The sequence below is a fragment of the Sinocyclocheilus grahami genome, unplaced genomic scaffold (genome assembly GCF_001515645.1).
Source record: "Sinocyclocheilus grahami isolate Dianchi unplaced genomic scaffold, SAMN03320097.WGS_v1.1 scaffold48.1, whole genome shotgun sequence".
Classification (NCBI taxonomy): domain Eukaryota; kingdom Metazoa; phylum Chordata; class Actinopteri; order Cypriniformes; family Cyprinidae; genus Sinocyclocheilus; species Sinocyclocheilus grahami.
This window is the reverse complement of record NW_015505227.1, coordinates 1,575,651-1,593,340: the sequence shown is the minus strand read 5'-3', so window position 1 is coordinate 1,593,340 and position 17,690 is coordinate 1,575,651. Positions and strand designations below refer to the sequence as shown.

Sequence of the window (17,690 nt, the reverse complement as noted above, 5' to 3'; positions counted from 1 at the left end):
TAGAGCTTCATTTTGACCTGAAAATAGGATGTTTGGGGAATTGGGTGAGACGTTATGGATTTGTGTTTACTGTTTTGAGAATACAAGGCACAGTTTCAAGAAATGTGTTTAAGCAATCGAGAAAAACTGTAAAAACTTCTTAATGATGGATTTGTTTCTTACACAGCTTTTCACTTCACGTTTTATCCGCTGTTTGGACTCTCATTCTGACGGCACCCATTCACTGCCAAGGATCCATTGCTGGGCAAGCGATGTAACGCTAAATTTCTCCAAATCTGTTTTGATGAAGAAATAAACTCATCTACTGTATATATTGGATGGCTGGAAGGTAAGTAAATTTTCAGCAAAATTTCATTTTCGGGTGAATGGTTCCTTTAAGATTCTGCACTACTCTGGGTCACTAATCTAGTAAGCAAATTTGTGGCAAAGTGAGGTATTCCTTCAAAGACAATTTTACATTATTTAAATATTTTTTAAATAAACTCATCTACTGTATATATTGGATGGCTGGAAGGTAAGTAAATTTTCAGCAAAATTTCTTCTTTAAAAACTTCTTTAAGATTCTGCACTACTCTGGGTCACTAATCTAGTAAGCAAATTTGTGGCAAAGTGAGGTATTCCTTCAAAGACAATTTTACATTATTTAAATATTTTTTTGAAAATTTTTTTATGAAGTTGGGGGGAAAAGGCAAAACAAATGGTGGTCTCAGGCCTTTGGATCCCAGTGCATATGTTCATACAGTTTTAATCTAAGGAAACATTTGGTTGTTTGTGAATCATTATTTATTTGTACATTTACAACAATCATGTTTCATCCAGGAATCAAGAGTAAATTGTGTAAAAAAAAAAAAAAGTCACAATCTGCATGGCAGTACAACTTTTTTCCCGCATAATATAATACAGCTTTTCTCTTTATCTAAATATATCTATATCTATATATAAATCTTCTCTTGCTATGCAGTAGAACACACCTGCTGTCAAATCAAACGCAGACACTTTTAAGGCAACAATTGTTCAAACTTCACAGTTTCTCAGTTATTCATATATACGTAACATCGCTGCATAGGTCGAGGCATATAAACTGAGACTCCACACGTCACAATTCACTACTGTCCTTATTTACACATCATCTGTGGCATCTACTGGCAAATGCCTTGAAGAAAAGTGCAGTGTGTTAGTTGTTTGCTTGTTTTTCTTTTTTTAATTAAGAAAACACGAGTTAACATCTTCATTTCACACTCTATTAACTAAGATACGAATAACAAAAGGAAAAGCATTAAGACAAAAGAGTTTCAAATATAGGAAACATTAAGCAGCCATAAGCTGAAAAACCATTAAATAAAGCAAAATCACACCGTATGCTGTTTTAAGATTGGGAGGAACTAAATTCTTAATCAATACCTACTAAAATTACAACTAAATGTATAATTACAATTTACAAAAAAAAAAAATGGCAGTATGGACACTTACTGAACTGAAGGCAGATTTATTTGAACAATTGTCTACTATTTGTTCTCTAAAATGTGGTTTTAGATACTTTGTTTAGATTGTTACCTCCAGAAATTCATTTATTCAGTCACATTAGTGTAACATCTAAATGAGAATTGATTGACAAGTGCATTTAAATATGCTTATTAATCGCATTTCAATATTAAAAGATCTAAATATCAATAAAGCCTTGCATTCTGCATTGTTTTTGGATACTCACAACATCTACATTAATTTTAGACACATTTTGAGGCATCAGAGATCTGTATCGTGAAAAAGAAATAAAATCAAATGTCAATACTGCGAATTATGGGAGTTAAAAAAAAATATTGTGTGCAATTATTGAGAGTGCAAAACGTTGCAACAACAAAGTCATATATGTGCTATAATGTGCTTTACAATTTGTCAGTTATGTACATGATACTGTTTTATTTAAAAGCAAACCTACAATGAGGCCTAAGTCTTTACAAGGACTAAGTCAGTACTGTCTTTTCAGTACAGATTCGTTCAGGCATTTATGACTGCCTGAGAGTTGGAATAAAAATGTACTGACCAGCTGATCTAGAATTGACAACATAGAGAGCAACCACATGGACTAAGTGAAAGAACTTTTGCAATTTATACATTCAACCACTAGGGGTGCTATAGCTGCAAATGAGTGGACATTTCTCCATAAATCTGTGCTGAGAATGACATCAACTGCATCACATCTCTAAACAAGTTTCATATATAAAGTCTGTGCTTCCAAGTGCCCTGTCTCTTCAGAAAGCTCACTAGGTAAGTAAATCATCCTTAGAATACTGAGCAGAGGTATACTGGTTAAAAATATTCACATCACAGTCTTTGAAGAACACACACTTCTTTCCTGACATCACAAACATGTGCTCACACACATCAGCAGTTGCACGAGGAAGCAATGGTGTCACTTCAGCCCATAAGGAGAGCAGGACAAAGGCCAAAGGGCTCCTTAGAAAAAGAAATCACTGTCGGAAAGATAAAAAGGAAGGTCAGTGCATGTAATATTCCTCTCTTGTTTATCCCATTAGCAGGGGGTAAAGAACAAACCAAACCAAGTTAAGAACGTACAGAAAAGTAGTAATCTTCATATATAAAGTCTGTGCTTCCAAGTGCCCTGTCTCTTCAGAAAGCTCACTAGGTAAGTAAATCATCCTTAGAATACTGAGCAGAGGTATACTGGTTAAAAATATTCACATCACAGTCTGTGAAGAACACACACTCCTTTCCTGACATCACAAACATGTGCTCACACACATCAGCAGTTGCACGAGGAAGCAATGGTGTCACTTCAGCCCATAAGGAGAGCAGGACAAAGGCCAAAGGGCTCCTTAGAAAAAGAAATCACTGTCGGAAAGATAAAAAGGAAGGTCAGTGCATGTAATATTCCTCTCTTGTTTATCCCATTAGCAGGGGGTAAAGAACAAACCAAACCAAGTTAAGAACGTACAGAAAAGTAGTAATCAATAAAAGCAAACAGAAGGTATCACTCACAATTCTTGGAAAATCAGAGGCAAAGGTCACTCCTTTACTGGCCTTTTCCTGTGACCCACTGCTGCTGCCACTCACTGAGTTCTTACACATGATCCCTGAAAGTGTGTTTGTGGAAATAACATTAACACATATATATGAGTTACTGCCATTTAAGCAGAAATCTATAACCGATGAATGGCCATTATTATAAATCTACATTACTTTGTTATAAAAAGGTACATTACAAAGTAACATTAATAAAAGTTGCACACAGATCATTAAATGCACACAGCAACTCTTAAAACACTGAGTGTTCTTAAAGGGCCCTAAATAATATATATTGATATCCCTTTAAGTGAAATCAATCTTAAAATAGGTGGAAATAATAAAAAATAAAATGTCGGCCAATAAAAAGTCTAATATATGCTGATGCTAATACCATTACAAAAAAATGTAAAAATATAATTTATAATCACATAACTAATACGGCACCGATAATATTTATTCAAATGAAACTTTAAATGCAGATGACATTCTCAAGACCTCTTATGTTTCAACCTCGTCAATAACTAGACTTAATTTCGACATGTATCACCCAGTTTTCATGATCCAATCAATTCCAAATAGATACAATTAAGTTCCTACCTAGACATATTTTTTCTTGTTTTATCCCGTTTCAGGACAAAATAGGTTGTGAACGCATTTCCAAGTTGAAATATTTTTTTAAGCAGTAAAATCTTTTTAACCTCACCTATGGTACCTGTAGGGGGCAGTAAGTCTAGTCTCTGCAGGCTATTTCGGCGAGAGCTTGGGTACCCTCCACTTTTAGACAGACGACGCTGGCGGCTGGACAACATGGCCGCTGGAGACACGATTCCAGGAGGGGGCACTTTACCCATCTGTTTGTAGAGTTCCTCGATTTCTTGCTTTTGAGAGGCCTGGAGAGCCTGAACCTCTGCCACATGTCTGAGAAAGAGGGAGAAGGACAGGAAGTCAACAACAAGGCAGTGATAACCTAGTACCGTAGATCTCATTCAGCAATATATCATAGTATATTGCTAGTCTGTGAAAGTGCTATTCTGATTTATTTTTTATTTTTGCACGGTCATCAGATCTTTCCACACTGAAGACAGCGTAATTGAAAACTTTTCACAGCACTGAACATGTTCAGACATGTTAGGTCAAAAAACGTTTAGGATTAAATCTATAATGGACACTGATGGTTAGGGTCTAAACTATAAGACCTAAAATAAGTTGAAAAACAAAAGTATCAACCCCAGACGTCCTTCTACAGGTGCTTTAAGACATGTAATAACAGACAACACCTACGTCAAATACTGTACATGCTCAGAACAGGTTTGTCTAAGTATGCTCACAAAGATGTCTGAGAGCAATGCTCCACTTCATAGTATACCCTCATATTTATATTGACAGAAACACTTAAAAAAAGTTATTGTGGTGATGCATGCCTTTGTTTATATAGTACATATCATTAGAAGAACAAGTCTGGCCTTAGAAGTTTTTAAAGTGACAGAAACCCCAAAAATGAAACTTTTGTCACTGTTTAATCACCCTCATGTCATTCCGAACTTGAAAGACTTACTTTATTGAGTGGAACACAAATGGAGAAATGTTTATAAAATACTCAAAAAATAGCCTAAACTTACATATTCCAACTGTAATGCGATTTTGTGAGAAACAGATCAATATCAAAATTGTTATTCATTGATTTAAACTTTAAAAAAAAATCAATGACACCTCGTAATAAGTCTAATAATAATAAGTAATAAGTTTGTATATTCGTGAGCAGCCAGAAGATTCTGTTGTGTTTCATGGAAGAAAAAAAAAACTCATATGGGTTTGCCATGTTTGAAATGAGTGTAAATAACAATTTCCCCAGAATTTCCATTTTTCCCTGAATTTCCCCTTTTTAGTTAAAAGTTGTTTTGTGTGTGTTGTATTTCGATACTTACAGTGTTTTGCGGGCTGGGGGATGTGGAGGATGCTGGTGAGCTTGTGCTGGATGGGGTGCAGGAGCTTGATGTTGAACTGTCTGCCTGCTCTCTGAGCTGCCCAATGAGGTTAGACTGGCTCCCTGCCAGTGGGCTACTTCTGGACCCTGGAGAAGAGCTTGGGTTTGTGGGGTTTGGGTTTATGGGCTGTTTAATCTCAGGGGCCATGCCTGTTCTCTGCTCTCTAAGAGGGACTACTGGTGGAGATGCTGTTTGGCCTCGTTCTTGAGGTTCAGGAACTGGTGTCAGAATCTGCATATAAGCATCAGGATATTGGTACATATCCATATACTGGCCACTCGGTGCCCCCTGGTGGTATGGAGCATCAGCGTTGCTCATACTCGCATGCTGAGCTGGATACATAGGGCCATACCCTGGTTGAGGGGTCATTTGCGGGTGGAAACCTTGAGGGATGGATCCAGGGGGTATAAAGGACTGTGCAAAGTTCATAGCCAGAGAAAGAACATTGGCCAGCGAAATAAAGGGCTGCTGGGAATGTGGCGGCCACATGCCTGCAGCTTGCGGACCAGGTGGAGGGGCAACTGAAAGTGGCAGAGTGTTGGTTTCAGCTTGAGGTGGCATCTCGATGGACTGCTGAACCGGTGAAACAACAGAAGAGGACGAAGAGGAGGAATAGAAGTTTGGGTTGCTGGGGACACGAGTGAGCGGACTTGGGTTGAGGGGGCTCTTGAGGGAGGCGTGATCCATTTGGTAGGGGTAGGCAAAGTGGGTGTTTTGAACATAAGGTGGTTTGGGGAGTTGAGGGGGCATGGCAGACATCTGATTTGGCAGGAGATGTGGCAGAAGTTCGGGGTGGGAGTACTGTGGGTAGTTGAGCGTAGACTGATAGGTCTGGGAGGAACCTGAAGGATGCAGAAATAGGAAGAAAGAGTGAAACACTGGCTTATCTCAATACACATTTACATAGCAGTAGTTCAAACAATCTCAGCTGCCAAGTTGTTGTAGTGTTCATCGCTAGTAGGCATTCCTACTAAACTTACAGTAGTCATGTCGTCAACAGTCACTGCCACCATTGATGCTATTGTAAGAAGTGGTGTGGCACTGTGGCTAAAACTTATGAACAGAAAGCAGTTGTGGGTTTGAGTCCTACAAAAAGCAAGCCATGACCTGTCACACTTTATGCCCTAAATTCCACGTTGTTCCATAGGGATTGTTCCTCGAATTAAATGAGCTGTAAGTCACTGTGAATAAAATCATTGGATATGTGGTTACTTGCTCAAATCAGCAACTCTCGGGGAAAACTTTTGGTTGCTTTGTCACCATCTATGTGATCATTTTCAATGTTCAACTAACAATTAATTTATTAAAATAGGACTCTCTGACGTACTTTGACCTGTCAATGCTTTTCTTGACTTCTGAAAAGGCTCCATAGACATCATTGTGGCGTAAAAATAAAGGCACAAATCGGGATGTGACCTCACTCCTGAGGAGCTAACTACACTGGAGCATTTATTAAACTCCCTGTGCCAGACCTCTACTTCCTGAGCAGACACATTGGAGCAATGATTTGTCACCATATGTATCTTTCAAGAAAATAAAAACTGGTAATCTTGAAACAGAGCTTTTACAGGCTGTGTAATATGTGTGGTTTGTTCTCTCAGGTAATGAAAGTTCATTTTGAAGCAGCAGGTGTCAAAAGCATATCCTGAGATACGTCAACAATGACACTGGCGTCAAAGCTTGATCTCCATGGGGATGGGTGTTTAGAAAGCCAATTGCAGAGTGGGATACACAAGATATCGAGTTTGTTCCCAGTAGCCTCACAGCTAATGGTGTGCAGAGAGAGAAATAGGCATGGAAAAGTGCTCTCGGTAACAATGACACGAGTGAAAGAAATAAGATGAAAGAGCGAGACCCCGAACACTGAACGTCCACCAAGAGGTCTGGACTGTACTGATTATCTGTGTGATAGAACATGTCAAAAATAGCTGACAAGTCACAATGGACACATAAGAACTGGCTTTCCACTGGTAACTGAAGATGACAGTACAGACCGTACAAAATGTTTTAGATGACCAGGTGAGAGAAATGGTGCATAGATTTTCCACTGTAGGTTTGAGGTTGCATTTGATTGAATAACATAAAACAATGGAACAATAATGACCCATTGTTTGAAGAAAAAGACATCTGCTGGGCTTGATTCAAGTTACATGCTGTAATAGGCACAAAACCCCTTTCTATTCAGTAAATCTGACTGAATCTACATGATATAACAAGTTTAAAGATATGGTTTTGGGTTAATTCAGTTGCATGTAGATTAATTATCATTTGGATGTAAATTTGACCCTCATCCTCACATAAATTAGATTTCAGCATGATCAAGTTTTTATGATTTATGGCCGTTCACAATACAAATTCTCAATGTGTTGTCATTTTAGGTAGAGCTGCTTAGGAATAATATGTATTGTAAAAAGCAATACATAAATTCAAGGAAAAAGAAAGTGGTTTATTGTGTGTACCTGTAGTGTGGAAGGATTGTGAACGCAGGGGCCGGACGGGTGGAATGGCATCGGGATCAACGTAAAAGTCGGCACTCAGTGTAGGTGAGGAACCCCGGGTCACTGGCCCTATACTGGCAGCAGCATAATCTGAAGGACATACACCACAGGTTCATATCATGATGTGCACTTTTATTTTTATATTGAGCAAATTACATTTTCTTTACATTACATAAAGCTTTCTGCATTTTTAGATTTTCATTAAGACATTATTTAGTCCCTTTATTAAAGGGTTAGTTCACCCAAAAATGACAATTCTGTCATTAATTACTCACCCTCATGTCGTTTCAAACCACTTGAGGACACATGGATTATTTTACAGATCTCCTTGCTACGTTTCTGGACTTGGGAACATTTCAGTTGTGTTGCTGTCCATGCAGGGTCAGACAGCTCTCAGATTCCATAAAAAATATCTTAATTTGTGTTCCGAAGATGAACAAAGGTCTTATGGGTTTGGAACGACATAAGGGCGAGTAATTAATGACATAATTTAAATTTTTGGGTGAACTAACCCTTTAAGGTGTTTTGTTTGTTTTTTGGAGGAGGGGGCATTGAGCATTTGTTTGTAATTATTATCTACTGCAAAGACTTTACACATACTTTATATGATCAGTGTTTGTGTGCACAAGTGTTTACGTGTTCTGTGTGTGTGTGTTTGTTACCTGGCAACGAGGAGGAGGAGTGTGTGCGAGCGAGGCCCTGCGTGTGGAGATTGGGCTGTGGGGAAAAACAGAGCACACGTTGGCATTAACATCACCGTCTAGTAAAGTGACCACGTGTGAGAAAAGATAAGAAGATTGTCACACAGGCACAAATAAAGTGTACAATCACACTGTAGCAGAGGACTTTCTTATTAATGACTGTTCAACATTGATGACTAAGTTCTCTTATTACAATCATTGTTAGGAACTTTACAAAGGAACTTTACTTAATTGTGTTCGTTAATTGTTGTCTCTGACATCTGATGATGACGTCAGAAGATTGGATTTCTGAACCACAACATATAAAATCCCACAGTAAACAACTGAATTCCAAACCCTCGCCAGACACACACAGAAATAAAAGCTCATTTAAATGGATAGGTAGATACAGCTTTATTGTAATTGCACAGTACAGGTACTCAGCAACGAAATGCAGTTCAGCATCTACCAGAAGTGTGGTTAAATATGTAAATATATAACTATATACAGCAAATAAATAATATAATAAATATAAAATTCTTATAAAATGTTGAAAAGAGTGAATACAAACCTGTGAGGCAGACAGTGAGCCAACTCCACTCAGACAAGGCAGACGAGCAGTGTCTCTGGGACTGAGTGGTTCCAAAGGCTCTCTCCTCATCAGGGCCTCTGCCCGACGGATGATGTCCCTCATGCGGTGGATGAATCCCTCTCTCTCCCCAGGTAGAATAAACTCATTATGTACCTAAAAGGGGTGCAAAGAGACAGATCAGTTAAATGGGTTGATGGAATTTTGAGTTCTCTTGTGTGCTCTTTTGAGCAGACTTTCTTGATGAGTTCAAAGTTCTCCTTCAAAGCTACTGGAATTCAATACTGAGCAGTGATTCAGTGCAGTGAACAAAGACATGTACTCATAATGTAGCGAAGGGAAACACTACCGCCTATATTTAAGACTCCTAAATCCAGTCTCAAGGACAGGCTGATCAAAACAACTTTTAGTCAGAGCTAACACAAAGAAGCCAAAGAAAGCAGCTAACAAAAGTTATTCTCAGTATCTCTACTAAAAACACACTCACCCTAGATTCCATTTTACATCAATTTTTTGAGCCTCATGTCAATACTGAAAAAAGTTGAAAACTTTTGCTATAGCATCTTAAAGGGTATGCATATGATGCTGCTAAAAAGAACATTATTTTGTGTATTTGATGTACTGAAATGTGTTTATGCGGTTTAAAGTTAAAAAAGCACATTATTTTCCACATACTGTACATTATTGTTTCTCCTCTATGCCCCGCCTTTTTGAAACGCGTCGATTTTTACAAAGCTCATCGGTCTGAAAAAGCGAGGTGTGCTGTGATTGGCCAGCTATCCAATGCGTTGTGATTGGCCGAATACCTCAAGCGTGTGACGGAAATGTTACGCCCCTCACATACTGTTGATGCCGTGTCCCGGCCGGAGCGACGAGACAAAAACATTAAAACCCATTACAAACACGGCATTTGTTGCATCCAGTGGGGACATAATTACTGATTATAATGACTTATACTGTGTTTTTACGCGTTGCGTTGCATTGCATCGCGCCGCGTAAACATAAAACTCTGTCTGCATTTATGATCAGAGAAATGACAAACAACAAGTGCTACTCTACTGGCCAAAACTCGTGTTTGAATCATCAGTGGCAAATCATTTATATGAAAACGTACTTACAGACTGTGAGTCAGAACTGCCGACATTTTAGTCTAACGTTACTCTCCCAGGATCAGTAAACAGTCCTCCATAAAATGTGCTGCACACATCTGGATATTTGGGTTAAACTGTTCTGGAACAGTGTTGTAAATACAACTTAACCACTGATTTGTAGTCGTGTCCTCTTTTGGAAGACCAAACAAAGTAGTTTTGCTTTCACAGCGAAAAACACAGCAGCCTAGCGTGAGGGGAAGCCCTGGCTTAGCGTGAGCTGAGGCGGCGGGTTTGAGAACGGTGCGGCTGGCGATTTCGACGAAGGAGCGTCCGGAAGGACAAGTGATGACTCCGGGCTGGACTCCGCTTCCTCCACGGTGAAAGGCGATCCACAGCGCAAAGTTGTAGTATTTCTTCAGCGACCAGCATGGATCAGCTCTAGGCATGACGAAGCAGATATCGTCCTCTTTTGGAAGACCAAACAAAGTAGTTTCGCTTTTACAACGAAGCACACAGCGGCTTTACGACATTGTGGCGGAAACAACAAAACTACAGTGAGAATAAAAGTTACGCCTTCTTTCTTTGTGTGAACATTTGGGCGGCGTTATGCAATTCTTCCCACAGAGCGACGTAGGTATGTTGGGGCGTGTTAGAACAAGCCGTTTTAGGTAGGTGTGGCTAACTCTGAACATTTATAAAGAATATCTCTTTGGATTTGAGACTTTAGTCTTTGCAACTTTACAGATCTTCTTTATGCACCAAGAGCTTGTAACACTCCAAACAGAAAGGAAAAATTGAAATCGCATCATATGACCCCTTTAAAAACATGCTGCCAATTGTGCGACTGAAAAACACACAGAAGGGTCACAGCAGTCCTACAAGTCCACATGGTGCATGTCTCCATAGAAAAACATTATAGCAGCGACACAAAAACTAGAAATACATATTCCAGTGATTTTTAGCACTAACTGAGAATGCGATGGGTCACAAACCAGTTTTTCTCCTGTAGGCTAAAAATGTCAAAAACAGCTGACAAGTCACAATGGACACATAAGAACTGGTTTTCCACTGGTAACTGAAGATGCTACAGTACAAAATGTTTTAGATGAACAGATGAGAGAAATGGTGCATAGATTTTCCACTGTAGGTTTGTGGTTGCAGAGTTTGTGCCAACACAGAAGCTGAAGCATCAACACTTCTCATGCTATAATGCAGTTCTCACAAGGAGTGTCGCCTTATCTCTGTCCTTGTGTCCTCTTTGACCTCCATAACTTTCAGTTTACAGATATTTAGTGGAGTATAAATGAGACTGGGGGCAATTGTAACGTTTAACTTCTTCCTTCAAAACAGACTATTTGGAAATTGTATAATTATTTACAGATTTTCTTTTTTTTTATTTACAATTACTCTTTATATAATTATTTTATTTGATATTTTATTGTATATTTATTTTCTTTTTTCTATTTATTTTCTATTCTATTTTAATGTAATGTAATTTTGTATATTTTCATTTCATTTTATTTTAGATATTTTTATTTAATTTAATATTTAATTTAATTTAAAAAAAAATTATTATTATTTTTTTTTTGAGAGTGTTGCTAGCTCACCATTACTGCAGCCATTTCTTCTGGGTTGTCTCCATCCAGATCGAATTTAAATGTCACCATCTTGCTGTTATGGGTCTGTAGTTGACACTCTACAACCCGGTCTACTTTATCTGACAGCTGCATGAAGAAAGACACAGATAGGGAATGATTCGAGAGCATTTATCTGTGAGTATATCACAAAAAGGCAATTGATTTTGAAAGCAGTTATCCATTTTTTGAGTTAAGACACGTTTTCCGACTCAGTATTAGCATACTGTAAGGTTAGGAACCACGTGTGGACAGTTAACCAAGGCTAGCTAATTGACAGATGAGTCACCCCAGTGATGCGTAGCCGTGAGCGAGCCCTCTTCCTGAGCAGCTTGGTTCCGGTGCGTTTGTTCTGACCTTTCCCTCCTCTCTCCGAAAGACCCTCGTTTCCGTCACTCAAACCAGAGGTAACATCAGAAGCGTAGCTGTTCCGAGAGGAAGGATATAAAACACATGGTGACATTCCGACTTCCTGAATTTCACAGAACTGCACTTCACAGAATGTTTCTTTTATCAGTTTACCATTAGCACGTAAAGGCCAAGTAATTTACGACAGATCTTCTAAACCAGGTTGAGCTAATTGAGTAAAAAGCAACAGCGTCCTTGTGTACCCATCTGACCATATGCTACCTTTGCTTTGCCTTCATCTGGCTTCCTACAGAAATGGCCTTCATGGTAAATTGCTTCCCTGAGCTAAATCATTACCATTAATGCACTTACCACTAGGCTATGTGCAGTGTATGTGTGTGTCTCTATGAGTCACACAAAAAAAGAACTGCTCTCCACCGGAGCACTACAGGCACCGTGGGTAAACGTGGCATGATGTTGGTCAGCTGGTGAGTAAGATTACAGCTCTCACAGCTGGGATCAGGTCCACATTTTCTTGACGTCAAAACAAAAGCCACATCCACACGCACAGTGGGGGAGGTTTTATTTAAATAACGGTCTTGTATAGGACTGATTCTACGTTCTTAGCTTAACGGGTTAAGACCAGGCTGATGAAGTTGGAGGGCATTTAAAGTGAGCATTTTTAGACAGATATCCCAAGTTCAGTGTGTAGGGAGTAGTGAACACTGTGTATGGACCCTGTTAATCAGAACTTAGCTTACCTGTCGACAGGAGAGGAAAAACCACTGTTATTTCCTGACTGGGCCCTCTCTGTGTTTTGGGACACAGCAATGCTCTGTGGGAGGCAAAGGAAAACAATTAGCAATGCAAATTGTGTCTCAAATGAGGTAAACCTTATTCAAATGAACATTTTATTTGATCATATAGACACATTATATGATCATCTTTGTAGAATCAGTCAGAAATGGTCTGAAATCTCACATTTGCACGTTAACTAAATTATTAGTATATATGTACACTACCATTCAAAAGATTGGGATTGATAGGATTTTTGAAAGAAGTCTCATTAATGCATAATCTCAAAGGCTGCATTTATTTGATCATAATACAGTAAAACCAGTAATACTGTAAAATATGATCACAAATTAAAATAAGATTTTTCTATTTCAATATACTTTAAACTGTAGTTCATTCCTGTGATGCAAAGCTGTATTTTCAGCCTCATTACTCCAGTCGTCAGTGTCACATGATCCTTGAGAAATCATTCTAAAATGCTGATTTAGTGCTCAAAACAGTCATACTGCTTTTTTTGTGGAAACTGTGACCATTTTTTCAGGATTCTTTGATGAATAGAAATGTAAGAAAAACAGCATTTATTTGAAATAGAGATCTTTTGTAACATTATAAATGCCTTTATTGTCACTTTTGAGTCAAACTTTTAATTGTTGGTAACCTACCGAGGGGAAACGGAGAGCTGGGATCGCTGCAGCTGGAGTGGGAGGGGCTTCAGTGGGTGGAGCTTCAATGGGTGGGGTTTCCACGCGAGGGGCTCCACTGGTTGGTTGTGGAGCTGTGGAGGGTTGGTTTGCCACAGGAACTCGAGCTTCTGAAGGTTCCTGAAGCCCAGAGGAGCTGAGATATCCATCCGTCTCACAGTCAGCTGCCATGGTAACCACAGTTCAACCAAACAAGCGGAAAGTAGTTTGCTAGTATGCAGCTTACCGATATTGCTAAAGTGCATAGAGATGTCTTGCATGACCTAGCAAGGCATAAGTGATTAGTTCCATAAACATAGTTCCTATGTTAAGACTGTGTTTGATCAGCTAGCAGTTAGGCACAGGGTAATCAATTAAATTAGTCCAATCTAACATTTTGTAACTGACTTTAAAAAAATTATGACCAGCCTTAAAAAAAAAAAAATTTGATGAATAACTTTTTAAGACTAGTCTAAGCAGTTTATACAACTGGCCACAGGTTATACAACGCCTTTCATGGAGGTTGACTATTTTAAAGGAATTTCAGATAAACTAGACTGTTAGCTTTTTTCTACAGGACTTGAGGACACTAAAGTTTTTGTAATATACACTACTGTTCAAAAGTTTAATGTCAGTAAGATTGTCAAAAAGAAGTCTCTTATGCTCACCAAGGCTGCATTTATTTGACAAAAATACTGTGAAAACCGCAATATTGTGAACTATCATTACAATTTAAATTATTATTATTTTTTATTACTATTTTAATTACATGTGAAATAACATGATTCCTCAGAAATCATTCTACTATAATGACTTGGTGCTCAGGAAACATTTCTTATTATTATTAATGTTGAAAATAGAAAATGCTGCTATTAATATTTTTTGTGGAAACCATGACATTTTTTTCCCATGATTCTTTGATGAATAGAAATGTACAAAACAGCATTTATTTGAAATATAAATCTTTTATAATATCAATTTCTTTACTGTCACTTTACTGTCACAGAATTTAATGCATCCTTGCTGAATAAAAGTATTAATTTCTTTAAAAGAAAATCTTACTGACCCAAAACTTTTGAATGGTTGTGTATTTGTGTAAATCTAAAATAAAAAACATACCATGGTCACTAATTGGAGCCAGATTGTGTGTACTGGATCAAATGAAAACTAAACTAAAAAACACATGTATAAAATGGAAACGACTGAAACATTTGACAAATTATTTTGTCTTCTTTGAATTTAAAGCATTCAAATGCTGTTTCAAATCATTCTGGCCCAATTGAAAAAGCTTGGACGTATATCTAAATATATGATTGGAATGTTGTTCCAGGATCAACAAGGATGTTGATTAAGGAACATGTTGTGCTTGGTGAAATCACGCTCACGCTCACCCCTCTTTGACCTCCATAACTTTCAGTTTACAGATATTTAGTGGAGTATAGTGGAGACTGGGGGCAATTGTAACGTTTAGCTTCTTCCTTCAAAACAGACTATTTGTATATGTTATCTATTTAAAAAAAAAACGCATTTACCCATCTAAATTGCCGCGTAAGTTAGTAAACATTCTGTACATGCAAATGGTTCAGTAATGAATATATGCTGACACACTGTACAATGTAGCAACTGTTTATCCACAAGTAAATCATGTTGGTTTTAAAGGTCGTTTGGTCATGATAAACATCTTTGAAGTTTTGGTTGGCCAGGGGAGACATGTGGTTCAATATTCCTGGAACAACATTCCAATCCACCAGTCAAGGAAAAGTTTACAGTTATTATCACGTTTAGGCTTGCAACCAGTGTTAGGACCTTCTACACTCTTCTACATTCATATTCACCTATGATTTCCCTCTAATTTTAGGGGTAAGTAACAGTTATGTTTCGGTTTCGGGGTTGGTATAAAGTTAGGACTATGCTTCTAGACCGTTGATTCACAAACATGTCTTACTTGGCCAAATCACATCAACTTTAATTGCGTGTGTGTGTGACAAAGTCATGAAAAAAGACATTTAACAAGAAATTGAGATCAACAGCAGATAGGATTTCATAAAAAACTACAACAGACTTAAAGTCTGAAATTGTAACCAGGAATTTAATTGTCTGGAGCACATTCTTATATATTGTGATGTATGAGTATTGGATTATCGAAAATGGAAAAATGTGGGTGGAACTCGGTTCTACTGTATGCATTGGTTGTTGATTGGATTCTGAGATGTGGGCACTGCACTCAAAAGTGGATGATCTCGAGCTTGCAGGAGTGGGGTCTGAGTGTAAAATTCAGTTATGGCATTGAAAAATCTGCATACGCATTGATGAATTGTTCACAAGAAGATCTATAATGTGCATTTAGAAAATAGATAAGGCAGGGCTGTACAGTCCTGCTACTGGAGGGCCACCTTCTTGCAGAGTTCAGCTCTAACTTGCCCCAACACACCTGTCTTGTAATCCTGAAGACCTTGATTAGCTGGTTCAGGTGTGTTTTCTTGTGATTGGAGCTCAACTTTGCAGGATAGTGGCCCTCCAGGAGCAGGTTTGGACACCCCTGAGAAAGGGTGAATTTCCATTTCATGCTGACTTTGACATACACAAGAGCACACAAACTTACACGTTGCTGATGAGTAGCTGGCGTGACGTATGTTGAAATGCTGCCGCTGGTCCGCGTCTGGCTCCTCGAGTTCAGTGGCAAAGCTAGCGTTAAAGCCAGAGTCCAGAGATTCATTTGCAGACAGGGAAATGGGGCCTGACACTGTGACAGTGGGCGGAGCTTGAGTAGGGGTGGATACGGGCGTCTCTACAGGAGGTTTAGGAGCAGGTGGGTTAGAAACTGAAGGTTCGGCTTCAAGACTAGGTTCGGGTTCCTCCTCAATCACCTCCTCTTGTCGCCGTCTCTGGGCCTCTTCTGCCTGTCGACGGAGCTTTTCTCGTTGGCGCTTGATGGCGGTGACACGGTCACGGATGGCTTTGGCCACCAGTTTGTAGTCTGCCTCACAGACAAATCCAAGAACAACCTGAAGGATACAGATTAGTTATCTGTTCAGTGATGGCACAGAAATTACAAAAAAACAACAACAATAGAATATAATCTCCATCAAATCAAGATTTTCGATCTCACCATCTCCTGAGCCACTTCTTCTGGGACGTCCTTGTAGAGTTCAAACAGGAACTCAATGGCGTTGTTGTCCTTATATTTGCCATGGAGCTTCTTGGTGTCATCCATTCGAAGCCAGAGTTTAAGGCCAGACTTCACCATGTCATCCTCCTCAGCCAATTCGACATGGACACCATTATTCTCCTGGAAGAAGGTGTGCTCTAACAGGTCCTGGATAGTGTACCTAAACACAATAACAAGAAAACACAAGATCATATACTTCCTTCGGGGTTTTACAAAAGGGCATCAAGGTTTGGCTGGTTAGCATGATCTAGTTAGCCCCTACTGGTACTGCAGAAGTTTTACCTACACAATCTGACTGCAAAAAAAAAACAAAACAAAAACATATTTTTCCACTAGAAGCAATTGAAAATTAGCTCTGTATTTTGACCACATTTATTTTTTACAAGCGACACGCAAGTGACAAATATTAATTACTATCCTAAACTAGCTATTTTAAGCTATTTTGATGAATGCTGTTTACATGAGTTATTGCTTTTAATAAATGCTAATTTCACGATTTTTAAGCTAATTTACAACCAGATTTCCTTGTTGCTAAGATTACAATGTCTTTGTGAAACACATAACAATAAAAAAGCAAAAACCTAGCATAATAAAGTCTCACATCTTATGGTAGATGGACTGTCAGGCAAGCACTTTGAGTTCTTAATGTGTTAATTAAATCAACACTATTAATCATCAGAATGACCTGCTGCTGGATGGAGTGAGTCATTACTAGTGGCTATTGACCAAACGCTTTACATAATCATTGGGTGACATATTAAATGGACAATTTTACAGGCAGAAATGTGTTATGTTGAATTGATTACACGATTATGAGGATATTTTGGGTAGAACAAAAGTGGTGTGATTGAGTGATTGCAAGTGGAGAACAGGTTGGTTACTGATGGAAACTGTTGGTTACTTTTTTAGTATAAAAGGGAAAAAAGCTAACAATTAATATACTTACATTTCTTTTAATATGTTTCAAGCATATTATTGTAAATAAAAATAAATTTCACCCAATATCTGTGCACTTCTGTGTGTATTTTTATGTTAGAGTGCCATGCTGTTAGCTTAACAACATGCTAATGCTAAACTTTATTTGGAGTCATGTGTTGTGCTATTTGTGTAGCTGCCAAAGTAGAGTGTTTCAAATTGGTCACATATATATATATATATATATATATATATATATATATATATATATATATATATATA

At 38.3% G+C, this 17,690-nt stretch overlaps 2 protein-coding genes across 2 annotated transcripts in view; both read right to left on the bottom strand.

Moving 5' to 3' along the window:
• Positions 1-2,606: 2,606 nt before the first annotated feature.
• LOC107582921 (serine/threonine-protein kinase WNK4-like) lies at positions 2,607-4,396 on the bottom strand. The gene is made up of 4 exons (XM_016268947.1): positions 4,353-4,396; positions 3,728-3,942; positions 2,998-3,092; positions 2,607-2,850 (listed from the first exon to the last, which is right to left on the bottom strand). The coding sequence occupies exons 1-4, from the start codon at positions 4,394-4,396 to the stop codon at positions 2,848-2,850; spliced, it is 357 nt and encodes a 118-aa protein (XP_016124433.1). The 3' UTR covers positions 2,607-2,847.
• Positions 4,397-4,910: 514 nt separating this feature from the next.
• Positions 4,911-17,690, bottom strand: part of LOC107582920 (serine/threonine-protein kinase WNK4-like) — a 53,667-nt gene continuing 40,887 nt past the window's right edge. The window contains exons 6-15 of the mRNA XM_016268946.1: positions 16,434-16,653; positions 15,927-16,329; positions 13,307-13,509; positions 12,611-12,684; positions 11,791-11,926; positions 11,475-11,591; positions 8,759-8,932; positions 8,170-8,224; positions 7,469-7,597; positions 4,911-5,851 (exon numbers count right to left, since the gene is read on the bottom strand). Coding sequence (XP_016124432.1) covers positions 4,911-5,851; positions 7,469-7,597; positions 8,170-8,224; positions 8,759-8,932; positions 11,475-11,591; positions 11,791-11,926; positions 12,611-12,684; positions 13,307-13,509; positions 15,927-16,329; positions 16,434-16,653 — 2,452 coding nt within the window. The remainder of the gene's footprint in view (positions 5,852-7,468; positions 7,598-8,169; positions 8,225-8,758; positions 8,933-11,474; positions 11,592-11,790; positions 11,927-12,610; positions 12,685-13,306; positions 13,510-15,926; positions 16,330-16,433; positions 16,654-17,690) is intronic.